The 26121-nt window shown below is 50.9% G+C and overlaps 1 protein-coding gene and 1 long non-coding RNA gene across 6 annotated transcripts in view; one reads left to right on the forward strand and one right to left on the reverse strand.

The window, feature by feature from the left end:
• DNAH9 (dynein axonemal heavy chain 9) overlaps positions 1 to 26121 on the forward strand; it is a 334028-nt gene that overhangs the window by 288986 nt on the left and 18921 nt on the right. For all 4 annotated transcript variants that reach the window (XM_023244531.2, XM_045045039.1, XM_045045040.1 and 1 more), the window contains 6 exons: positions 4396 to 4523; positions 6963 to 7190; positions 10438 to 10629; positions 11636 to 11827; positions 14397 to 14567; positions 19048 to 19230. In XM_023244531.2, the coding sequence (XP_023100299.2) occupies positions 4396 to 4523; positions 6963 to 7190; positions 10438 to 10629; positions 11636 to 11827; positions 14397 to 14567; positions 19048 to 19230 (1094 nt within the window). The remainder of the gene's footprint in view (positions 1 to 4395; positions 4524 to 6962; positions 7191 to 10437; positions 10630 to 11635; positions 11828 to 14396; positions 14568 to 19047; positions 19231 to 26121) is intronic.
• LOC109494193 lies at positions 17060 to 24689 on the reverse strand. Of its 2 annotated transcripts, XR_002738235.2 has the most exons (3): positions 24627 to 24689; positions 24116 to 24283; positions 17060 to 20841 (listed from the first exon to the last, which is right to left on the reverse strand). It is a non-coding gene; the product is annotated as an uncharacterized LOC109494193 (long non-coding RNA). The 2 variants fall into 2 exon arrangements; XR_006589823.1 differs by lacking the exons at positions 24116 to 24283; positions 24627 to 24689 and adding an exon at positions 21161 to 23769.

Genomic DNA, 26121 nt, shown 5'->3' on the forward strand with positions numbered 1-26121 from the left:
CGCGTAGACCCACAGACAAAGTTCTGCGTAGAGTTTAGGAGCTCTCTAGCCCCTAAAGCTCATCCACTGACCCTTGATCAGAAATCTGTGCTCTTCTGACACCTTTGTGGCTCTTAGTCTCCTCTAGGATTTTCCTTCCTCAGTAATTTTGAAGGAGGAGGGGAGGGGGGAATTCAATTCACTTTTCTTGGCCCCTGTTTCAACACGAAAGCTAGGACCATCCACCCCCACTGTTTTTCTTCTTGCCTTGTCAGATGAATCCTTGAAAGTGCTTTGATGTAACACTCTTTCTCTTCTCTTTCCTCATCACCTCCTTCCTGAATGAACCATACTTCTTGATTTGCACATGAGCTCGTGCCTTTGCTTCTTTTAAAAGCAATCCCCCATTTTTTTTTTCCAATCGCCCGTTTTACCTGCCTCCTAGGGCCGCTAGGATGAAAATGAAATCTAAGACGTGTAAAGACTTTACAATGTCACGAGTACGGTAGCATTGTAAGGCATTATAACGGAGGTGATAATCCGTCTATTCTTTGAGGCAGCTCAGTTGGCTCCTTCCTGTATGGCCTTTGGAAGCACAGCTTTGTCCTTGGTCCTTCCAACCCAAGACTCCCCTTCACTCCCAACCCAGGACTCCCAACCCAGGACTCCTCTTTCCACCCTAACACACAGGCATCTTCTCTGGGCTTTCACATGACTCTTGCACGATCTTGCTCTGTCTGTGTCCTCCTCTGTTCAGTTACGTGGCTTTACCAAATATTTCGGCCATTTCCGTGTTCTGGTCAGGAAGAAGCCGTATCTACCACCTCTGCCTTCCGCGGCTTCCTGTTTCTCTTTCCAACACGCTGGTCAGAACTGTGAGCTTGCTTAGATTTGTTCAAGCCTGCTCCCCAGTGTGTTCAAAGAAACAGTTGCCAGTTTGGTGTTTCTGTCGCCAGATTATCCGCACGTAGCGTGCAGCCTCTCCCTCTCATTGTTCCTGGCCCTGTTCTCGTTTCTTTAACAGTCCACCGGGACTCGGGCAGGTTGAAGCAAGTACAGTTTTAGCAAACAGCTTCAGGATTGGCAAAATATTCACTTTGGGGTTGAGAGAGACTCTTTTGCTCGTGTTCCAGGGAGCCAGGGGCGTGAGTGGGCAGAGAAAGGTTGATGATCTAAGAAGAGATGGGATTTAGGGAGCAGAAGAGGGACCTCTCCCCGGAGATGGGAGCGTGCAGGGATGCGGCTAAAATGGCAGGAAATTGAAGGAGTCCCTGACACGTGGCATGTGTTTTCCCTGGAAAGCAGAGAGTGACGCAAACTAAGCAGAGCAGAGCCTCCTAGGAATTTTAAAGGAAGTAGGGAATGGGCAACGCAGCCAATTCCTGGGCGCGTGGCAAGATTGCCAAACGGCAGCGGGGGTGAGAGTCACGAAGTTGGGGTGCCCCTCGTTCACCAAATGTATTCCCTTTCCCTCTGGTTAATTCATCCGGGATTGAGAATTTGGCGAAAGTTGGGTGACGCAGGAAGTAGAAGGGGAAGCAGAGTTGAGGATTTTGTAAGGTCTTCATTCCAAGTAAGGATTATTGAGTCCATGTTAAAATAAGAGGGAGCATGGGGCGCCTGGGTGGCTCAGCCAGGTAAGCGTCCGACTTCGGCTCAGGTCGTGATCTCACGATTCGTGGGTTCGCGCCCCGCGTCGGGCTCTGTGCTGACAGCTCGGAGCCTGGAGCCTGCTTCCGATTCTGTGTCTCCCTCTTTCTCTCTGCCCCTCCCCCCCCTCAAAAATGAATAAACATTAAAAACAATAAGAAGAAGGAAGTAGTTATGAAGATTAGGAAGAAAAAAAGAGGAGCCAAGGGACTGGACATTTCGCTGAAGTAGAATAACAGGTGACAAGGGAGTAACAGGGAACAGCCAAGAAAGTAGGAAGTGACGGGAGTAGACGTGAGTGAAGAATGTTTTGGACGCGGGACAGTTTTCTGGGACAGTGACGTCCTGGGTGCAGCCACGGGGGGGGGGGGGGGGGTAACAGAACCGGAATGGAGTCAGGACCTTTGAAGATGAGGAAGCATGAGGCTGGATGTTGGCTCAGTCGTCTGTAGCGACACTGAGGTTTACTGGGATGGTGATGAGATGGGGCTTGTGGAGGATTCTGGACTGAATTCCAGAGCCCCCGATAAAGGCAAATCTCACTGGGAAGTTGGCGGAGGGCAGAGAACATAGAAGTTAGTAGACAATATAGGCAGATGGCATATGCTTTAAAAGGAAAAGGAGTTTTTTAACTTTTTTTTTTAACATTTATTCATTTTGGGGAGTGAGAGAGACAGAGCATGAGCAGGAGAGGGGCAGAGAGAGGGGGAGACACGGAACCCAAAGCAGGCTGCAGGCTCCGAGCCGTCAGCACAGAGCCCGACGCGGGGCTCGAACTCAGTGAATGCGAGATCATGACCTGAGCCGAAGTCGGATGCTCAACCGACTGAGCCCCCCAGGCGCCCCAGAAAAGGGGTTTTTAATATGAGGATGGGAAGAAATAGCCTGCCCGGAACAAGAGTGGGCTAGAAGAACATTTCCCTTCCTCCCAGCCCCACGGATCTGGGGAGCCCAAGAGAGGGCCACAGAAGGTGCCACGGTCCTCAGGGACGGGAGGTCAAAGAAGCACCCTGCAAAGATGGGACACCATTCTGGGTGACACTGCCCCACGGAGAATAGGAAGGGAGATCAGAAAAGGAAAGATGAGTTAAAGGTAGTGGGGGGCTGGGGGCGGGGGAGCCTCGGCACAAAACAGTATGAAGGTGGAAACCCCAGAGAACGTGACTGTGGAAGGAGAGGGGGGCTTGCTGATGCCCCGGGAGGGTGTCTGGAGAGCCCCACGGTCGCAGATGGAGGGACCCTGCAAGGTTGCCCCAGCATCTCACAGCACCGGCCGGTGCCACAGTCATCCTGGCTGCGAGCGTTCAATCCTTGTAAATCTCGTCGGCATCTCCCCATCAGCCTCGCCGGACTCCTGCGAGCTGATCCGGGCCGGCCCACGCTGGACTTTGCCTGCGACAGCCTGTGCGGCCCGTGAAGCGCCCCTCTTCCCCTACCTCTCGCTAACAAAGAAAAGAGACAGCCTCCTTTGTGAGACGGAACGTCTCGGAGGCGATCTAATAATCCCGGCGCCTTGTAGCCCGGTATTTTCTCTGGAATAAGTTGTTTATATTGCCGGTTCGAAAGCTGACATCGGTTCTCTCGCCAGCCAGGATTTATAGCGTTTAATAAGGGTGTTTCTTGGGTCCATCTCGACTGAATCTATCATAACTGGTCCTCACTGCAAAAAAAAAAAAAAAAAAAAAAGTCAACCTCCTGCTTTTTCTTACACAGTTGCGAAGGAGATTCTGTACTTTTTTTTTTTTTAGCATGTTAAAGAAATATCCTGCGCTGACCATTTTCTTTAAGTGTTCTTGCACACACGTAGAGGAATGCATCTTCGATTTCAGTTGCCCTGAAACGAAATGTTTAAGGACGTGTGGTTATCCTTTTCCTCTTTTAAATTCCTTCTCTTGTCTCTCACGTGCTTTATCTTCCTAGAAAGAAATTCCTTCACTCTTAGGACCCTTTGTCTAAAGAATCTTACGTAATTGCTCTAAACGTCATTGGCGTTGGGCTCACGGAGGAGAGCCAGGCAGAATCGGGCCGGCCTCCCTACCAAGGTTAATGTCTTTGTGTGAGGGTTTTCCTGGACTCCCAGCCAGGGAGGTGATTGTGACATTTACGTTGGTACATGGCAGGTCCCTTGCCCCACTCCCGATACCGGCCGCCCTTCTCCGGGCGCAGAACATTTCCACCTGCACAGCCAAGCCCTTGCCTTGTGCTTCTCTGCTCTCAGACGTGATCACCTCTCTCATGACGAGATCAAACGTGTCTACGTGCTGGGAAAAACGGGAGGAGGCTATTAGGGGGTAAAGTACAGGAAGCCCGAACTACCTGGGTCCTGCCCCTACTGGCCACGCCTCCCAGTAGATTTCGGGGGAGAATGTATTCAGAGGTCCAAGCAAGTCAGAAGGGGCCACACCCACCTGCTGGCTGGCCTGGGAGCCCGTTCACCCTCTAGGGTAGCGGACCAACGCCTGGTCTCCAGATGAAAGCTGTCAGGAAGATCACCGACATTGCTGTGCATCCTGAGGGGGGGGTTGTGTGATGGGGGAGCATTGAAGTCTAGCTGGGTGCTTCCTTCTGTTTGGGGACAGAAAGCTGGCAGATGTACCCTCTGTCCCCGAATGGAGGGTAGGAAGAGGGTTAGCATAGGAGGCTCGAGGCTCAAACACGCTTGTGTTGGGGGAGTGACCGGGAGACAGGCGAATGTTCCTCGTGGACCTATGACAACACAGATCCTGGGCCCAAGAGATTCTAAGGACAGCTCTATACCCCTTCCAGGTAAAAAGCTCGGCTACACCTTCAACAACCGGAACTTTCACAACGTGTCTTTGGGGCAAGGACAGGAGGTGGTGGCTGAGGCTGCTCTGGACCTGGCTGCCAAGAAAGGTCACTGGGTTATTTTGCAGGTATGACCCCTCTGCCCCGATGGGGGTCATTCTTGACCCCATAGCTGCCTGGACCTGACAGTCTCTGGGCTCCTCTGACCTTGCCGCCCCTCTCCCCTGCCTTTCCCTCCACACCCTTGCCCGTCTCGCTGCCTGATCTTGTCTCCTTCCCTCTTATGTGGTCCTGCTCTCCCCACCCCTCTCCATAACTCCTTGTCCCTCGCCCCTCAAACCCCCTGCCACTCTCTCTAGTTTAATGTTTTTTAATGTTTGTTTATTTTTGAGAGAGAGAGAGAAAGAGAAATAGAGCACGAGCAGGGGAGGGGCAGAGAGAGGGGGAGACACAGAATCCGAAGCAGGCTCCAGGCTCCAAACCATCAGCACAGAGCCGGATGCGGGGCTCAAACCCACGAACCGTGAGATCATGACCTGAGCCGAAGTCGGACTCTTAACCGACTGAGCCACCCAGGCGCCCCTACTCTCTCTAGTTTAAATAGTTCCACCCACATCCTGTTCGGTGCCTGCTCAGGGAGTAGGTATCCAGTTGAGTCCATGGAAGCTGGATCGTGTTCACCCGGTGATCCCTTCCCACGCGTATCAGGAAGACGCGAAGCGGCCCCTCTCCTGGGGCCGCCTGTCCCCTTACCCCTGTTTTATGCAGCTTGCAGGGGGAGCTGGGGCCGGGGCGGAACAAGTGGCTCAGTTCCCTTTTCTCCCAAACGGCCCACAGCCGCCTCTGCTAGAGTGCCCTGGGTGTGGCACAGGCACTTATGTCACGACCGCATCCTTCACCACATTCCCTTTAGGAGAGATCCCCTCCTCCATCACCTTTCTGCACCCAGCACACCCCCGCGAACATAGTAGACACCCAGCAAAAGCCCGTTGGGCGGGAGCATCAACGAAGAAATCAATGCAAGGAAAAATAAAACAAGAAAGGTTCCCCCCCCCGCCCCGCCCCGCCTGGCCAACGGAGCCCCGGCTTTCCAGGCGGCCCGCTGAAGTCTTAGCTCCGACAGAGTGATTATAAATGAATTCTCTAACAAATTTTCACTTCACCAGCCCTTCCAAATCCACTGCCTTTGCCGTCAGTTATTTGCAGCCACTCTGTGAAATACGGATGGCCGATGTTACGTCCCCCTTTTATAGAAGAGAAAGCAGCACTCAGAGGCCAGATTGCTGCGGCCGAGTCCTGTGCTCAGTGCTAATCTGTGTATTTAAGGCTCTGCGAGCAGGCTTCCTCAAATATTTACCGAGGCGCCTTTATCTGCCCATCACAATGAAACATATTGCAACAAAGCCAAGCGGCTATCCTTCCCGGAGCGAAAGGTGCATTCTGCAGAGTAGCCCTAAGAAGTAACTGTGGGCTTAGAGCAGACAGACAGATGGCAATCACATGGGGGGGGGGGGGGGGGGCGGCAGGGAGAAGGCCTCCAAGACCAGACACAGGAGCTTGCTCTTGGAGCAGGAAGCCTTCCCAGTACGTGAGCCGAAATGCCCCCGTGTGTTTTAGGAAGATAAGTTGGGCCACACTGAGCAGAATGGTTTGCAGAGAGGGCGAGGGGACTCCAGAAAGCTAGCCCCGAGAAGTTGACATCAGTGCTTTTCAAATTGTAGCACACTCACAAGTCACCGTAGGATCGGATTAAAATGTGCCGATTCAGGAAGTCTGGGTGGGGCCGAAGAGTCTGCGTTCCCACCTAGCCCCCAGGTAATGCCAACTTTGCTGGTCCACGGGCCCCGCTTTTGTGTAGCAAGGGTTCAAGTAAGGCAGGTGTCAGATGTGGTGATCTGGATTTGGAGCGTGTGGACCGTGTGACTCTTCAAGCGTGGCCCGGGGACCAACATCTTCAGCATCACCCGGAATTGTTAGAAGTGCAAATTCTCAGGCCCCACCCTAGACCCCCTGAATCAGATACTTGGGGCTGGAGCCCAAGAATCTTCATTTTAAGAAGCCCTCCGGGGGGCGCCTGGGTGGCGCAGTCGGTTGAGCGTCCGACTTCAGCCAGGTCACGATCTCGCAGTCCGGGAGTTCGAGCCCCGCTTCGGGCTCTGTGCTGACAGCTCAGAGCCTGGAGCCTGTTTCAGAGTCTGTGTCTCCCTCTCTCTGACCCTCCCCCATTCATGCTCTGTCTCTCCCTGTCTCAAAAATAAATAAAACGTTAAAAAAAATGAAAAAAGAGAAAAGAAGCCCTCTGGGGAGATGGGGGTGGGGGACGGATTCCTATGCATAGTCCAGTTTGACAACAATGTGCCAAGGAGACTTGGGATGTCAAGAGATAGGGTTCAGCTGCAAGATACTGGCAGGTCTCATTGCTGGGAACCCCAAGATTCCTGCTGCAGTGAGCTGTATTTGATGGCCAGGTCCCTCCTCTAGCTGCCTTCCAGAAACTGCTTGCTGCTGACAAAACTAAGCAAATGTCTGCATGGGGGGGCGTGGTTGGGATCTTTCCTTCCCACTAGAACATCCACCTGGTGGCCAAGTGGCTGAGCACCCTGGAGAAGAAGCTGGAGGAACACAGTGAGAACAGCCACCCAGAGTTCAGGGTCTTCATCAGTGCGGAGCCAGCACCCTCCCCTGAGGGCCACATCATCCCCCAGGGCATCCTGGAAAACTCCATTAAAATCACCAGCGAGCCTCCCAGAGGCATGCACACCAACCTACACAAGGCCCTGGACAATTTCACTCAGGTACAGCCCCGGGGAGGGAGGGGAGAAGAGCGTCCCCCCCCCCAAAGAGCTGATTCAACTGGGTTAGAAGAGCATGCACCTGTCGGGGAGGGGGGGGGCGTGGCGAGGGGGTGACTGGGCTCAGAGCAGTGCCACATGGGCGAAACGTATTCCCTTTGTGACCGGCCTCCTCCCAGCGCCCACCGAGTGCAACCCAACTCTCAGTTCCCAGACACACCTGAGCTTAGGGTGGGCTTTCTTCGGCGAGAGGCACGGGGGAGCTCTCTGCAAGCCTCCATGCCACCTAAATATCCCAAGGTGGAGAGGGGCCACGTTGCTAGAAATCTGATGTCACACACCGGTCGCACGCCGTCTTCAAGCAGGGGGTTGACACTCGTGTTCACGCGGTGACAGTTAACATCTACGTGCATCTCGAATGTCGAGGGTCCAGAGAATCCAGGTGTCAGATGTGGGGATCGTAATCATATGTTAGGCTCTTAACGCGTGGCCCCCAGGGCAGCAGAAGCGCCCGGGAACTTGGTAGAAATGCCGGTTCTCAGGTCCTACCCTAGACCTGCTGAATCAGAAACTCTGGGGTGGGGCCCAGGAATCTGTGTTCTAACAAGCCCTCCAGAAGATCCCAATGTACAGGCCACTCTGGGGACACTGTGCTACAATGGAACTGGGAATAAATAGCAGGGCATCGGGCTCAGATGTAGGCCCATTATTGGGAATCCAAGACTCGTGTTGTGGGGCGTGTATTGAAAGCCAACAATAGGGTGGTGGGTAACTCACTCCATGTGTGAAGTCGCACTTGCAAAGTCTGTAGCTCAGGCTTTTTGCATCTTCTCCGGGAGGCAGGCTGTCTGGTAGCTTCTTCCTCAGGGATTTGTGCCATCCTGGGGAGAGGAATACACGAAGGTGTGAAGGCCGGGAGGTTGGGGGCCACCTTAAAATCCATCTGCCACACTGGGCCTCAGTGGAGTCCAAGGGGAGGGTTCTAGGATCTGTCCTCTCCGATGATCCTCTTTGTATCTCTGGCTTTGCAGAGCCCGTGCTCTAACCGGACACAAGTCCCCAATGGGTCATCTTGGAACCCTGAAACGGGCCGTCCCACAGGACACCTGTTGTCACCAACCCAACATAAACCACCAGGACTAAGGGCCCTTTGGGGCTTGATTTCACTTAGACTAACATGAAGGGGTTTGGGCTTTATTTTTCTCTTTTAAATTTTTATTCATTTGTTAATTTTGAGAGTCGGCTGAGAAGAGGCAGGGAGAGAGAGAGTCCAAGGAGGCTCTACACCATCAGCACAGAGCCCGACACGAGGCTCGAACTCACAAACTATGAGATCATGACCTGAGCTGAAGTCGGACACTCAACTGACTGAGCCACCCAGGGCCCCTAATGTGAAGGGTTTTTTGTTGTTTTCTTTTTTTACTGAGTGCATGATACCCCTTGTAGTGTGGGGATCAAGCAGTCCCACTTGGAGAGGAAAGAAAGCTCCCACTTGGAGAGGAAGCTCCAGTTCCACTTGGAGAGGAAAGAGAAGGAGAAGCAAAACTTATCCAGCCCTCTTTTTCACTCCCTTCCCATCCGAACCCCCAGACCCACTCATAATCCAGAACCGGGAATGGGTAAATAGGCCTTGACTAATCCCCTAGGTACTCTGTACCAGAGGTAAGAACTTCTAAATTTTCTACATCTTATATTCCACGTAAGGGAAATCTACATTCTCGACTTTGAAATCGATAGCCTTCTTTCCCCGGAAGGCGGTAGCTCGTCCAAGCAAAACCACTTCTGCCCAGAAAAGGCACTGGGTTGCCCAACAGGGTGAACATACGCAATGCCACGGAGCTATGTTCGCTTCAAAATGGTGCAGATGACAGATTCTATGGTGTGGATTCCACCAGGAATTTTTTGTTTTTAATTCACAATTGAAAAGAAAAAGGCATTGGGATGCGGTTAGTTAGCAAGCTCCGTCTAAGGGCACAGTCACAGACTACTCTCAGCAATTTTGCCTTGAGGGTCTTGGGCAGATCCGGGGAGAAGGGCCATAGTTGCCTCAGATACCGGATCTCCTAATGATTAATTATACAAGAGTATCCCTCTGTAGGGTTATTATCCTATATTCATTGCGTGGCTTCATCTTGTCAGCCTACCCACGGACCCTTGTCCTTGGGTCTCTCTCCCTGCCAAACCCCTGTCCAGCCTTGGTTATGAGGCCGCTGGGAAATAAATCCCAAGGGTGCTGGCTTTCCCTGGCTATTCTGTCCCCACCACAATTGGGTCTTTGGCCATTGAGAGCGATCTTCGGTAACTCATTCTGAGAAACAGAGACAGACTTATGGGTATATCCGTTGCTCGCAAGGGTTTTAATTGTTCCATTCTGCTTTTATGGGTGCCCTGGAACCAAGGCCCCCATGAACACCCCCTATAATTCAGAGCCCGATTTTAACCATTTAAGGGACAAACTGCAGGACGGAGCTCTTTTTACTGCTGCTAGCCGTGCTGATCGGGGACGGTTATTTTATTCTGATGTTGTCAGGTTTACGGTGAAGGGCGCAGCACTCCTCTGTTTCTCTCGTGTCCCGTCCCTCCCTCAGCAGCAACCTCAGCCACACAAGCAGCGATTATGCCTACGACAGTCCCACGACGGGCAAGCAAGGCGTGGCAAGTGGGGCACCTGGCCGGCTCAGTCGGTAGAGCCTGCGACTCGAGATCTCGGGGTCATGAGTTCAAGCCCCATGTTGGGTACAGACATTTATTATTTATTTATATATTATTTATTTATTTATTTATTTATTAAATAAATAAAACCTTAAAAAAAATAAAAAGGAAAGAAAAGCATAGCAGGAAGGGGAGAAATCAGAGATGATGCCGTAGGAGTCCCCACGCACACCCCAGCACAAAGTGATACTCCTAAGACCAACACAACTCTCAGGACCCACTACCCTGTTTCCCGTTAAGCTGTGCTTGGCATGTCCACGGGGGGCAACATTAACTGTAAAGCAAGCCCTGTCATCACCTGAACCTAAATCTTAACTCAGATTCTAATCTAGAACCCAGCCCCTCTGCAAGGTCCCCTCAAACCCTGAGCTCACGCTGACCCACAGCGCGACCTGCATTCCTACTGTGGCTCAAAAACCTAACCAGGATGTGCAGTGACCTCGTCCAGCGTGACTTCCGGCCGCCATAACCCACACCCTGCTCTGTGCTGCACAACAGCAGGTCTTTGCTAACACTGGAGGCAACCCTTTCCTTTCAGGACACGCTGGAGATGTGCTCCCGGGAGACGGAGTTTAAGAGCATCCTCTTTGCTCTTTGTTACTTTCACGGGGTGGTGGCGGAGAGACGAAAGTTTGGGCCGCAGGGATGGAACTGCCCTTACCCCTTCAACACTGGGGACCTCACCATCTCTGTGAACGTGCTGTACAACTTCCTGGAGGCCAACGCAAAGGTAAAGTTCCCGGCCAGCACGGGGGGAGGCGGGGAGGGCCATCTCTCAGAAGGATGATGTCGCATCGGCACAGGGTAAAGGGGGCACGCGCTGGGGACCATCTAGACCCTCTCCAAGTAGAGGGAGGAAGGACCAGCCCGGGGCCAGTGGGAGGCCAAAAAGAGCACCACGGGATGTCAGGGCCAGGAAAGCTCAGGAGACCAAACTGGTGACTCACGCCTGGTGTGATTCTTTGTCCCAGGGCCCACCAGACCACCCCTGTGCGCCTGCGGCATTGTGGGGTGCTGTGGATTGGCAGAAGAGACCCCATGGTCACCTGATACAAGTTCCCAGTTTAATCAGCCAAGAACACCATTTAAGGGAATGTGTAGACCATGAAGGCTCTTCTAGTTAGCAGGCCAAACATAGTATCAGCAAAGGCCACCTCCCCTTCCTGGTGGGGCACATGAATCAGGCCCAGAAGCCCTAAGCTACTCCTCTGCCCCCAGCTCCACGGCCCTTGCCCCCATAGCTCCGTCTCCTCATTTCCTGCGCTGAGACATGGCCTTCCCCAAGTGGTTTCCGGCCTGACTCCAATATCGTGACTTTCGTGCTCTATTTCATTCACTTTGAACTTTGGAAGGAGACCATAAATTAATGCAGTAAGTAATGGCAGGAAATTAGACAGACAAGTATCCTGGTCCTTCCTTTATTCCCTTTGACATTTGCTTATTTAAAGGACTTGTAGGTAAAGCCTGACTTGATTGCCACAGTTAATGGCCGTGGAAGAGGGGAGGCATATAGGCAAGGGGGTTGACACCTTGCCTCTCCTCACCCTTGGCTGTAACTTCTCAAGCATTTCGTGAGCTCCCAAGCGTGCCCGACTCTTCGGGGGGCACTAGGGGTATGCAGGTGAAGAAAGCGTTGCTTCTAATTTGAGAGGCATCCCATCTTGCGGCTGACACTCTGTCCACGCGTCAGGGCAGCCCCGATGTCTGTGCGGAGGTCTTTCTTCCCTGTGTCTCAGGTCCCCTATGATGATCTGCGCTACCTCTTTGGAGAGATCATGTATGGAGGCCACATCACAGACGACTGGGACCGGAGGCTCTGCAGGACCTATCTGGAGGAATTCATCAGACCGGAAATGCTAGAAGGAGAGCTGTGCCTGGCACCCGGGTTCCCACTCCCGGGCAACCTGGACTACGCTGGTTACCACCAGGTAAGGCTCTGCTCATACGGGACCTGGGCCTTCCTTCAATTCTGTCCTGCAGGACCAGGATGCACACACAGGGCCAAGGAGGAATGGCCTAAAGAACAGAGCTCAGGGGCCCCCGGGAGGCTCAGTCAGTTGAGCATCCAACTTCAGCTCAGGTCATGATCTCGAGGTTCGTGGGTTCGAGCCCTCCGTCGGGCTCCGTGCTGACAGCTCAGAGCCCAGAGCCTGCTTTGGATTCTGTGTCTCCCTCTCTGTCTGCCCCCTACCCCTGCTCACGCTCTGTCTCTCTATCCTTCAAAAAAATAAACAAACGTGGGAAAAAATGGTTTTTTTAATACAAAAATAAAGAACAGAGCTCATATGGAGTTCGGTTCTCAGCCCCAGGTTTGCCCTGTTCGGTTTGAGAGCTGTTGGGTGCCTCGCCTCAAATTAGTGATAACAATGGAGCTTTTGGAGATCTTTCTATTCTTGATGCTTGGTTCAATAATTCTATTTGTCACTCTTTTTCTACAAATAACATCTGGGGCTTTCATTAGATTGCTTTCATCCAAGATATTGACAAAGCCATTAGGAAGAAAATTCCAGGTTCAGAATTTAGCCAACTTTGGGTAAAGTTTATATTAGTGATTCTAGGTATCTTCAGAGGGACAGGAGCTTGTGGGCAGGTCACTTAGCCCTCCTGTTCTCTGAGGGCTGCTGTGAACACAGACACACACACCCTTGTGCACACACACATTCCCAGAGAGCTCTTCTGACTTCTCATTTCACTGTGGCCACAGCTATTTTTAAAGTGCCCATCTTTGCCCATTTAGGCTGCCACGGGAGATAGATTAGAAGATAATTGTTTTAAAAAACCTTTTTTGCCGCTTGACTTTGAACATGCCTAAAATAACTTTGAATACCAAACTTAAAGGAAATACCGCTCATCAAGACATTAACGACAAACTTAAAAAAAATTTTTTTTGAATTCATAAAATTTAAAAAGATAAGATGTCAAAGTCATTCAATGCAGAAAACTTTGGACCTATGAAATTTAAAATGGTAAGGCTATTTAAAGAAAATAAGAAGAATGTGGCGTGGTGGGGGGGGACGGGTTAAATGGGGGATGGGATTAGGGAGGGCACTTGTCGGGGTGAACACTGAGCTTCGTAGGTAAGAGATGAATCACTGGGTTCTACTCCTGAAGCCAAGACTACGCTGTTATGTTAACTAACTTGAATTTAAATTTTTTAAAAAAGAAGATGATTTTTAAACTACTTTACCAAAAGGCTTCAGGGCTTTAGCCAAGAAATTTGTGCAAGAGCACCCCCTAGTGTCCACGGGGCAGTCCAACAAGAGGCTGGAGCCAGAAACGGGCAAAAACGGTGTGGTTTGCACACTTCAAAACAAGTGAGGATTTTCTTTACACCTCTCTTTTTTTTAATGTTTATTTCTTGAGAGAGAACGTGTGAGTGGGGGAGGGTCAGAGAGAGAGGGAGACACAGAATCCAATGCAGGCTCCGGGCTCTGAGCCATCAGCACAGAGCCCAATGTGGGGCTCGAACTCACGAACTGCTAGATCATGAGCTGAGCCGAAATCAGACGCTCAACCAACTGAGCCACCCAGGCGCCCCTTTACATCTCTCTTTAATCCCCCAGTTAATAGGTGGTTACAGGGCACCTACCAAGAGTTCAGGAGTGTGCTGGGGGCCAGAAGAAATACAAAAATAAACACACAAGTTTGCCTTTGAGGGATGAGCAATCTTTCACTTAGACTCGAGGATGCTCACACCAAGAAATCATCAAAATCAAATTAGGAACCAACCTTGAGGGGCACTTTCTCACTGTGTAGTGGAAAGAACTAGAAAGGGCACTCAGAACATCCAGAGAGGAAAGGGAGCCCTCAAAGCTGGGGACCCAGCCTAAGCAACCGTAGGGGTGCATTGCCTGGATGGCACGATTAAAAAAATGTTTCTAATTCAAGTAATTTTTCCCAGGGGCCCAATTCCCCAGTTATCAGCGAACCTCGCCTTGTCCCACAAGCTCTCTTTTGCATCTGTGGTCCCATATTTGCATTTAGGTTTGTTATCTCTGATTTAGATAAATGGAGTGGGGGGGAGAAAAGGAGTTTAAGGGCAAGGGGGCGGGGACCCTGGGAGAGCTTGAGTGACCTACCAGGAAGGGATCCGTATTTCTTAAGGACCCTGAGAAGTCCCTCCGTGTGTGTGGAGGGACAGGTGTAGACCAGGGAGCGGCAGGAGCAGGGCAGACCGGAGAGGGATCAAGTCCTCCAAGCTTCTGCAAAAAGAGCATGGCCCCGTGGGCGTGGAATTTCCGGAAAAGCGGCCTGGCACACAAAACCAGATGGTGTCGAGGCGAGGCTGGCAGAAAGGATGTCACCGGGAGGCGGAGAACATGTCCACGTCTCAGCAGGTGTTGGTGAACGGCGTCCGCCTGGAGGGCCAGAGGGACGCGGGTGCCTCACGCCTGCTGTGACCCACCGCCGTCCCTCAGAGGACGACCCGGAGTGGGAGAGGGCAGACGGGAGACACGTCTCGGTCTGTGTTTGAGCGAGCTTGCCCCCGGCTTCCAGTACATTGACGCCGAGCTGCCGGCAGAGTCGCCCCACCTCTACGGCCTGCACCCCAACGCCGAGATCGGCTTCCTGACCCAGACCTCGGAGAAGCTCTTTCGCACGGTCCTGGAGCTGCAGCCGCGGGACGGCCACGCCGGAGAGGGAGCAGGGGCCACGCGGGAAGAAAAGGTATGTGGACGGACCGCTCGAGATCCTTCCGGGGAGCCGAGGATGGCACAGCGAGACGCCCCTTCCCGCTGGCCGCGTTGGCAGGGCGCGCGCAGACCACACTGTGCACAGCCGCCCCTCGCACACGGCTGGTGCGGCCTTGACCCACCAGGCTGGTCCTCTGTTTGAATCACAGCAAGCCCCTGCCTGTGGTTTGCTTGTCGTTCTTCCTTCCCTTCCCTCCCCTCCCCTCCCCTCCCCTCCCCTCCCCTCTCCTCTCCTTTCCTTTCCTCCTTTCTTTCCTCTCTTTGTCTTTCTTTCCTTCTTTTCTTTCTTTCCTTCCTTTTTCTTTCCTTCTTTCCTCTTTTTTTTCTTTCTTTCTCTTTCTTTCTTTCTTTCTTTCTTTCTTTCTTTCTTTCTTTCTTTCTTTCTTTCTTTCATTCTTCCTTCCTTCCTTCCTCCTTCTTTTTCTTTCTTCTTTCTTCTTTCTTTCCTTCCGTCCTTCCTTCCTTCCTTCCTTCCTTCCTTCCTCCCTCTCCTTCCTTCCTTCCTTCCTTCTTTCAGTTTATTTATTTTTGAGAGAAAGAGTGTGTGCATGCTGGGAAGGGGCAGAGAGAGACAGGGAGAGAGAGAATCCCAAGCAGGCTCCACGCTACCAGTGCAGAGCCCGATGTGGGGCTCAAACTCACAAACCGTGAGATTGTGACCTGAGCCGAAGTTGGATGCTGAACCGACTGAGCCACCCAGACTCCCCTCTTTAATTTTTTAATGTTTGTTTATTTTTGAGAGGGCGGGGACAGAGAGGGAGACAGAAGTCGAAGCAGACTCCTCACTGACGACAGAGAGCCCGATGTAGGGCTTAAGCCCACGAACTGTGAGATCATGACCTGAGCCAAAGTCGGACGCTTCACCAACTGAGCCACCCAGATGCCCCAGCGGTTTGCTTTTCTAGTTCACCCAAAGAGTATTTCTTCTTCTTCTTTTTTTTTTAATGTTTGTTTATTTTTGAGAGAGAGAGACAGAGCATGAACAGGAGAGGGGCAGAGAGAGGGAGACACAGAATCCAAAGCAGGCTCCAGGCTCTGAGCTGTCAGCACAGAGCCCAACGTGGGGCTCAAACCCACCAACCGTGGAATCATGACCTGAGCCGAAGACGGACGCTCAACCAGCTAAGCCACCCAAGTGCCCCTCAATAGTCTCATTTTAACTCAGTCACCTCTTTAAAGGCCCTGTCTCTAAACACAGTCATATTGTGGAGGGGAGGATGTCCATAGATGAGTTTTAGGGGGACACAACCCAGCCCATCACGCTGGCTCCAGCGGCCTCCCCTGGACATACACCCTTTCCTGTTTCCCCCATTTGCCCTTGACTGCTAGATTTTGCTGGTGTCGAACAACTGACTAGTCATCTGGAGAAAAGCGAGGCAGGTTTCCTCCCTCCTTATATCACAGATGGCTGCATTTAAATATGTTTCAATGAAAACATAAAAAGTACTAAAAGAAAACGTGGGTGAATGCTTTTGTGATCTTACAAAGAGGAGGGCATTATCAAACCTTCTTTTAAAAAAAGCAGCTCAGAATCTATAAAGATTGACACATTTGGTGACTGGAAAAAATTTAAAACCAGATCTGCAAAGCAAACAAACCTCGTGAATGAAGTCAGAGAGCAGCTAGGAGAACCTCTCTGCAGCACAGACACTGGGAAGTGGGCAGATCTCACTAACACATGAAAAGTTCTTACATGTGGAGGACGAGAGAAGGACAGAAGATGGGGACAGACGGACACAAAAGAAATTCACACAGTTATTCGAAGGGCCGATGAAAATAGCACAGGATTGTCAATGTCCCTCCCGACTAAATGAAGGTATGTGAGATATCATTTTCCACCTAATGGCAAAGAGTTTTAGAAGTGACATTATCAAGGGGTGGCTCAGTGGGTTGAGAGTCTCTTGATTTCGACTCAGGTCATGATCCCGGGGTTGTGGGATCAAACCCTGCATCAGGCTCTGCACTGAGCGCGGAGCCTGCTTAAGATTCTCTTTCCCCCTGCTCCCCCCGTCCCCACTTGTGCACACTCGCTCTCTCTCAAACGAAAATAGTTTAAAAATTAGGAGCGCCTGGGTGGCTCAGTTGGTTGAGTGTCCGACTTCGGCTCAGGTCATGATCTCGCGGTCCATGAGTTTGAGCCCCGCGTTGGGCTCTGTGCTGACAGCTCGGAGCCTGGAGCCTGCTTCGGATTCTGTGTCTCCCTCTCTCTCTGCCCCTCCCCAGCTAGTACTCTGTCTCTGTCTCTCTCTCTCAAACATAAGTAAAACACTAAAAATTTAGTAAAATAAATAAATTAAAAGTGACAGTATGCAGCAGTGAGGGCACAAGAAAACAGACATTCTCTCTGTTGGTGGACCCTTACCTTCCAGAACAACAGCTGCTAAAATTTAAAATGTTCACAATTTTTTTTACCCAGAATTCTGTTTCTAGGCATTCAACCAGTGGAAAGACTCCAAAGTACACAGGTTTCGTGGTATGTTTGTTTATTACAGGATTGACCGCAGTCGTACAAATGATAAGCAGCCAGATATCCATCCCAAACAGCAAAATAATATCTACTATATACTATTTATTATATATGTAACAGTATATATACAGCTACAAAAAATAAGGCAAGTCCATATATATTAACAAGGTAGCGTGTGCAGGATTTATTATAAGACGAAAAGCAAGCATGACAGGACTCCCTTGGTGATAGATGGAAAGAAAGGAGGGAGCGAGGAGTGAAGACAGGACAGACAGACAAAACTGATGCGTGGGGGGATAATGGATGGATGGTTATATGCATCAAGGACATCTGCAGGAATCATAAAGTAACAGTTAACAATGATCCTCCCCCCCCCCCCCAGCCGAGGGAAGAATTGTGAGAGGGTTTTGTTTGTAATGAATATCTGTAACGCTTAGATTTTTATGGGAAACAGATTGCTCAAAAAGGACAACAAAAAGGCAGAGACGTTCGCTTGTGGAAACAATCAGACCACATCCCTTGCAACCCTCTCCTCCCACGGAGGGGCCCGCGGGCTTCTCCGTGTCTGTGCACCTGCTCCCTTCCCTAGCAATCCTGCTCGTCCTCAGGCCTGGCCTCCGGATCCTGCTCGGACGGATCAGGACACGGGAGAAGTCTCTTTCTCCGTGTCCGGTGTATTTTGGGGACAGCGCCTGCAGCCTATCTTTTCATCTCTTTGTGCGTGATGTCCGACATAGGGCTGTTTCTTCAAGTTCGGCGCCGGCGATAGAAATAGGATGTAATTTTAGCCATCTGTCTTCTACCCGTGGCAACGGCTCTCAGGTACTGGAAAAATTCTGTTCTGGTTTTTGCTGTGACAGCACCAGAGACCCCTTTGTGACCGGGAGATAAGGTTTTACTTTCCCTTTTCAGACATCAGCTCTTTTCCTAGAGAATGTATCGTGTGCTAACAATACAAGGCAGAGTGAATATTAATAACCCTTTCTGTAGGTCTGTATAGCTTTCAGATGCTGCCACATGCATCAGTTCGCTCAATTTGATCTCTGCATCAGCCCCTGGGAGTTGGGGGGGGGAGGTGGAGAAAGACGCTCTTGGAAATTTTTATAGATAAAAAGATGGAGACCTAGATGGCTTGCTTGCACTCGCGTGGGTAATGCGTAGCGGAACGGTATTAACTCAGCCGAGGCTCTTTGGTTGTAAGCAACAGAGACTAATTTTGCCGAAACGGGGCAAGAAATAGCCCACTCTGTCAAAAGGAACTGACCGAAGGAAGGACAGATGTCCCAGTGGCTCTAGCCACTTTCTGCCCCTGAATCTTGGGCCAGAGATGCAAATTTTTGTGCTCCTGGGAGTGATAATCTGGTTGGCCTGCTTAGATCATGGGAGGATCGGGCTCTGTGACTGTGCCCCAAAACAGTGGGGAGGAGGGGATTTCCCAGGTGGAGACGGGGACCTGTTACAGAAGAGGGGGGACAATGGGCAGAACAGTGTGCCAGGAGCCCGGCTCTCTGGCCCCCTCCCTCCCTCCCTCCCTCTCCGCTGGCTACATGTTCTATTATGACTGTACTTGTTCCGTTTTTCTTTCTCTGCTGACAGACCTCCTGGGCTTATTCATTTACTTCAAAATGGCAGACTCAGCCTCCAAGCGCTTGCCCCCAAACAACCCAGGATCTGAGTGCTTCATTTCCAACTTTCCAGGAGAGACACCCTGGTGGTTCTGGCTCCCGTGGTCTAATTAGCTGATGGCTTGTGTGGTCAAAGGAAGCGTGGGGCTGGGGAGGAGGTTCACGTGTTGGATGGGGATGCTTCTTCCAGGACCCAAGGACAGAAACTGCAGGGCGGCCTCATGGAAACTCTGAAGGGAGTAGACAATGTGAGAGTATGGCGGGGGATGGCTGACGGGCATCTTGACCGCCGTATCGCAGGGGAATGGAGTCCTGGAGAGTTAGAGCCCCTTCTTCACCCTGTGTTTCCTGTTACGGGCCAGGTCAAGGTCCTCCTGGAAGAAATACTGGAGCGAGTGACAGACGAGTTCAACATGCCGGAGCTGATGGCCAGAGTGGAGGAGCACAGCCCCTACGTCGTCGTTGCCTTCCAGGAGTGTGAGCGGATGAACATCCTCACCAGAGAGATCCGGCGCTCGCTGAGGGAGCTGGACCTCGGGTTAAAGGTACGGTGGGTGAGGTCTTGGTGGGAAGGGGCACCGCCAGAGGACACGGCCGGACCCCCTGGGGAGAGGGGGCTCCCGCGGACCGGGGCGCCGGAGAGCCGTCCTAGAGCGATCTGAGTGCCCGGGGAGGTGCGGCTTCCAGACGCCAGGGTCTGGCTGGGCTGCAGGGAGGTCAAGACGCAAGGCTCCGAAAGCATGCAGCTATGAGGGTGGAATGAGCCGGGCTGGCTCGGAGCCCCCCCAGGAGACCACACTCCAAGGAGCAAGGAGAGGGTCTCCCCGGCCCGGTGCCTTCTACTGACATAGGATAAGTTGCTTCCATGGGGGTCAAAGTAGCGCTGAATAAAAGCACAGGTTCTAGGGGCACCTGGGCGGCTCTGTCGGCTGAGCGTCCGACTCTTGACCTCAGCTCAGTGTGTGAGTTCGAGCCCCGCGTCAGGCCCTGTGCTGACAGTGTGCAGCCTGCTTGGGATTCTCTCTCTCTCTCAAAATAAATCAACGTTAAAAAAAAAAAAAAAAAAAAGGTTCTAGAACTAGACGGTCCTGGGGTCGCCTCCCAGCCCCTGTGCTTCTTTGCCGTGTGGCCCTAGCGAAGTGACTTACATCTCACTGTGTCTCGGCTTCTTCGCCCGTAGAACAGGCGTAATGGTCCTGCTTCATAAGGCTTTGGGGAAGGACTAAGTAAGCTGATCCACATAGAATGTTTAGAACCATCCCTGGCGTGTAGTAAGTCCCCCCAGAGTATCAGCTGATGACTATTATGGCCCCATCGGGGGAAAGGGGAGAATGTTCACCTTTGACAACGTCAAGGTTGGATTGAGAGATCCAAGGTAATCGCACAGGCTCTTCCTACCTCTTGAGCAACGAAAGAGTCTGCTGTTTCTGCCCCCAGTGACTCAAGCAAGTTTACGTACCAGCAGAGAACTGTTCAGGGACCTGGGCGTGGACCCCGACGGACCGTGCACCTCGATGACAGCTGAATGGGAGGGCACGCTGCCGTTCGGGAGCTGAGGAAGGGGACTGCGGTCCGTTTACACTGGCACTTTCAGACGGAAGAGAAGCTAGCAGCGAATGCTCGGCCGGGCCCGGAGGTCCGCGGTGTGACCCGCGGCCTGGGGCGCGGCTCTTGGAGTCACACAGCCACGGTTACAACAGCCATGCGTCTTGTCACAAGTAGTCACATAGAAACTATGAGACAGCCTGCAAAATCTACGTTAGTGGGTTTTGTTTTTTTTTTATCTGTTCATTTCCTTCTCCCCACCCCTGCCGGCCGGTTTAGATGGAGGGAAACCAGGAGAAAGGACAGAAAGGCGTGTCGAAGACCGTATTTGGTCATGTTTCCAAATTACGTGCCAGCTTGTGATCAAGTGAAACACAGAGTTTCATAGAACGGTCTCGAATGTGAGCAAGGCCTTTGCCTGTCACATTACGCAGGTCCGTGACTGTGGTACACAGGTCTCTCTTGGTAATTACCTCCAGGAGCTTTGCTGTAGCCTTAGCTTATCAAATCCGTGCAATTTGTGCAGTGTACTTACCCATCCATCTTCCAATCCATTCAGTCGTGTTTCTTCCGAAAGCCGTGACTGGGGTTGGGTGAATCCCCGAGTGTGCCTGCAGGCAGAGGAAGGGGTGGGTGAGGACGTTTCTGCTTGCCTTCCCCAGTCTGGTTCAAGCACAGCTGACCGATGAGCGCCCTGGACAGGTCTCAGCACTCCATGCCGGTGGGTGCAGGGAGACCGAAAGGGGGGCCTTCCTCTCCAGAAGGAGCACACAGGCAGATCCCAACACAAGATGCACAGAGAGCCGTGGGAGGAGGGAAGGCCCCAGAGGAGAAGTGGCTGGAGGGGGCAGGGGAGAAACCGGTGGGGACAAGGAGAAGAATCTTCCACCGGTTCCAAAAGAGGAACCCTAGCCCTGCTCTAGGAGCTACCTGCTTTGGCCGGAGCAGAGGGTCCATGCAGGCGAGTAAGGGGGGTATGGTGAGTTTCAGAAGGCGGTGACAGAGCACTGACCCACAAGCAGTCAGGACAGCTGTGCATTTGTGGCCTTTTCCTCCTGGTCCCTCTGTGAGCTGGAGAACACTTTTTTAAAATTTTTTTAAGTTTGTTTATTTTGAGAGAGAGAACGGGAGAAGGGCAGAGAGAAAGAGGGAGATAGAGAATCCCAAGCAGGCTCCACACTGTCAGTGCAGAGCACTGTGCGGGGCTCGAACCCACGAACCATGAGATCACGACCTGAGCCGAAGTCAAGAGTCAGACACTCAACCGACTGAGCCCCCCAGGCGCCCGAGAGCAGACCCTCTAAAACGCTGTCCTCTAAACCCAGTCTCATTAGGACAGGCCCCCAGACTGGCCTGGTCGCCTGTATCCTCAAGCAGCAGCCAGGTGATCCTTGGGATGAGCCGTCTGTGAAGCACAGTGTTAAGACAAGTAGGTAGAAGAAGAAGGCGGTGAGATCAGGGGGCGAGGGGACGGCGACAGAGTTCAGAAAGGGGAGCGACCTGATGGCCCGGGGGAGGGGCTGGCCGGGGAGGGCCCCGTCACACAGTGCGCATCTGCTCAGCTCCTGGCTCCCCACCAGGACGCTGCTGGGACGGCAAGACGGGCTCTGTAGACCGGCTCACCTGGCAGGAGATTCTGAGGTTCCCCTTCTTGCCGTCCCCTTCTCTGGGACACAGTCACTCTAAAGTCCTGGGAGTGGTTCAGGAGGACAGAGGGCCACTCATGCTACCCAGCACACCCGACAGGCTCAGACTGGGCCCCAAAGTTAGGAGGGGGGTAACGTTTTAAATCATTAAGTCAATACTCATATGGTAGAGAAACTTGTAACCATTCACGACTGGCTGGATGGGAAGCCGGAAGGCTACCCAAAAAGTATCAGCTGAACTGAGAGGCACAGTACGCTAAGCCCGAGGAGCGGAGGGGCTGAAAGCGCAGAAGAGGTGGAGGAAGGTAGGGGAGCCGCCTAAGGGACGTCAGTTTGCCACAGCCACGTTCCCAGAGAGAGGAACTGTCTTGGGGATTCACCACAGTAAGACATCTGGCTCACAGTTCGTGGGCTCGAGCCCAGCATCAGGCTCCACACTGCTTGGGATTCTCTCTCTCTTTCCCTCTGTCCCTGCTCCTCTCTCTCAAAACAAATGAACTTGGGGGGGCGGGGAGAGAAAAGACCTCTGGCTTGTAGGCATAACACAAAGAATTAGGTCCTGCGAGTACTCCAAGCTGATTGGCCAAAGGTACCGACTCCCACTAACCAAACGCACAAAAGTCTGATGTACAAAACTCCCAAAGGCCAGTTTCTTTCTTTACAGTAACAGCTAGGTATAGCTTTCAAAGAGCCATATACGGATGGCAGTGGGCCCAGGAAATCCTCTGCCTGGGTAGAAAAATTACATGAGAAGCTAAATTCCTAGATCTGTACCGTCTACAGTAGCAACCAATGACAGGGTAGCACTTAAAATGTGACTGGTCCAAATTGAGATGTTCTGTTAAGCAGAAATGAAACACCGTATTTAGGAAAGAGGCTGGGAAGCTTGCCTCACCCACAGATACAACTAGGTGACACTCACATCTGTGTAAATAACCCAGAAAGTGGCCCGAAGACTGGCACAACAACCTCTACAGCTAAAAGTAAAGAGGCCACATCAAAGAGGGTGGGAAGGGGGAGAAAAAGACTGTCACACTGGGGAGCACTCACAGCGGGGACAAACCCCCGCAACATCTGGCTTTGAAAACCGGAGGGGCCAAATTACATGAGTTCTTAACAACCTGAGGAACTCAAAAACCTAGAATTTTAAAAATCAGCAGGCTCAGCTCTGGGAGAACCAGAGGCCAAAAGGAAACCGAGTCCCTTAAAGAAACAGGACAAAAGACAGCCTGTGCAGATACAACATCAAAGCAGGATTTTGAAAAATGCCTGGGAGGGAGAGTTATTTACTAATCTCCGAGCATGTCTGGAGGGACAGAGATCCTAGGGAGACTCCTCCAGGAACAAAGGAGCTGCCTCCCCCGCCTTCCAGCATAAACCCAAGGCCACCTATAGGAACCAGTGTAGGGACATTTACTACCGAAGGAACTTGCTTCTGCGGTATGCCACTGCCTCAGTCCTGCGCTGAGTCCCCTTCCCCAGGAGACCAGCGCAAACCTTCCTAAGACCACATCTCCCCCAGCTCGCGCACTTTGAGGATCCTCCCCCTCCAACCCGGCTGGCCTTAGTCCCGGGGGCGGGGGCAAGTTCCCTGTCGCAGAGGACCGACGCACAGGAGTAGGAAACCAAGGAAGCACAAAGGCAGTAAAATTAGCGATACCTATAAAAATCGTTCAAGGGATTCACAAGATCAAAGGATGGAAAGCATGACCCCACGTGCCTAAAACATGGGGGAGAAAGGGGTAAATATTTAGTGCTTTAGAAGGGGTTCAAGGGGCGCCTGGGTGGCGCAGTCGGTTGAGTGTCCGACTTCAGCCAGGTCACGATCTCGCGGTCCGTGAGTTCGAGCCCCGCGTCAGGCTCTGGGCTGATGGCTCAGAGCCTGGAGCCTGTTTCCGATTCTGTGTCTCCCTCTCTCTCTGCCCCTGCCCCGTTCATGCTCTGTCTCTCTCTGTCCCAAAAATAAATAAAAAACGTTGAAAAAAAAAATTTTTAAAAAGAAGGGGTTCAAACGGAAGCAGCCATCAACTTCCCATAGACGGTTATATGCAAAAGATGTTACACACAAACCTAATGGTAACCGCAAGTCAGAACCCAGCAGATGTGCAAAAAATAAAGGGGAAGGAATCCAAATCTGTCTCTAAAGAAAGCCCATTTATAGTGAGAGAACAAGAAAGGAATAGAGAAGAACTACAAATACAGCCATAAAGTAACAAAATGGCAATAAATATGTACATACCTGTCAATAATTCTTTGCATGTAAATGGACTAAAGCTTCCAATCAAAAGACATAGGGTGATGGAACGGATAAGAAAACAAGACCCATCTGTATGCTTCCTCCAGGAGACTCATTTCAGATCTGAACATGTGTGCAGATTCAAAGTGACGGGATGGAGAAGCATTTATCCTGCAAATGGATGTGAAAAGAAAGCCGGGGTAGCAATACTTACATTGGACAAAATAGACTTGGAAACAGGCCGTAACAAGAGACAAAGAAGGACGTCAGATATTCAGGGGACGATTCAACAAGAAGATGTAACAACCGTAAATCTTTCTGTGCACCCAACATGAGGGCACCCCAATACATAAAACAGTAACACATTAAAAAAAGTAACCGATAGTCATACGATAGTAGGGGCCTTTAACAACCCACTTACATCAATGGAAAGATCATCCAAACAGAAAGTCAACAAGGAAATACTGGCTTTGAAGGGGACACACACACACAAACACAAAGGGAAGGGGGGTACCTGGGTGGCTCAGTCGGTTAAGCGTCCGACTTCGGCTCAGGTCACGATCTCACAGTTTGTGGGTTCGAGCCCCGCATCGGGCTCTGTGCTGACAGCTCGGAGCCTGGAGCCCGCTTCAGATTCTGTGTCTGCTCTCTCCCTGCTCCTCTCCCACTCACACTCTCTCTTCAAATAAAAATAAATTTTATTATATCAAATATTAAAAAAAATTGGGGGGAGGGGAGAAGGAAGACACATGGACCAGATGGATTTAACAGATATATTCAGAACATTCCATCCTAAAGTAGAAGAATTCACATTTTTTTCAAGTGCACATGGATTACACGGTAGGCCACATAATAAGTCTCAACAAATGCAAAAGGATCAAAGTCATACCGTGCATCTCTTCTAACCACGGTGCTATGAAACTAGAAATTAGCTATAAGAAAAAATGTGGAAAGAGCACAAATACATAAAGGACATGCTACTAAACAATGACTGGGTCAACCAATAAATCAATGAGGAAAGAAAAAAATACATGGAGACAAATGCAAATGAAAACACAATAGTCCAAAATCTTTGGGACGCAGCAAAAGTGGTTCTAAGAAGGAACTTTAAAGCAATACAGATCTATCTGAAGAAGCAAGAACAATCTCAACCTAACCTTCCACCTAAAGGAGCTAGAAAAAGAACAAACTATAGAAGCAAGGAAATAATAAAGATTAGAGCAGAAATAAACAAAATAGAAACTTTAAAAAAATAACAATAGAACAGTTCAGTGAAACCAGGAGCTGGTTCTTTGAAAAGATCAACAAAATTGATAGCATTTTAGCCAGACTCATTTAAAAAAGAGAGAGAAAGAGCTAGAGGACGAAAACGAGATCATAAAGAGGAGAGGGCCTCCTGGGTGGCTCAGTCAGTTAAGCATCTGACTCTCGATCTCAGCTCAGGTCTTGACCTCAGGGTTGTGAGTTCAAGCCCCATGTTGGGCTCCATGGTGGGTGTGTAGCCTACTTCAAAAATGCAAAAGGAGAAATAAAAACTGACAGCTCAGAAATAAAAAGGATTATTAGAGAGTATTATGAAAAACTATATGCCAACAAACTGAACAACCTAGAAGTAATGGATAAATTCCTAAGAGCATATAACCTCCCAAAACTGAATCAGGAAGAAATAGAAAATTTAAACAGACCGATTATCAGCAATGAAATTGAATCAGCAATCAAAATCCTCCCAGAAAAACAAAAGCCCAGGACCAGATGGCTTCACAGGTGAATCTACCAAACATTAAAAGAAGAGTTAATATCTATTCTTCTCAAACTATTTCAAAAAATAGAAGAGGGAGGAAGATTTCCAAATTCACTCTATGAGGCCAGCATTCCCCTGATACCAAAACCAGATAAAGACATTACATAAAGAGAACTATCAGCCAATATCTCTGATGAACGGAGATGTGCAAAACTTAACAAAATATTAGAAAACTCAGTCCAACAATACATTAAATACCATCATTCAC

The sequence above is a fragment of the Felis catus genome, chromosome E1, assembly GCF_018350175.1.
Source record: "Felis catus isolate Fca126 chromosome E1, F.catus_Fca126_mat1.0, whole genome shotgun sequence".
Taxonomy (NCBI): Eukaryota; Metazoa; Chordata; class Mammalia; order Carnivora; family Felidae; genus Felis; species Felis catus.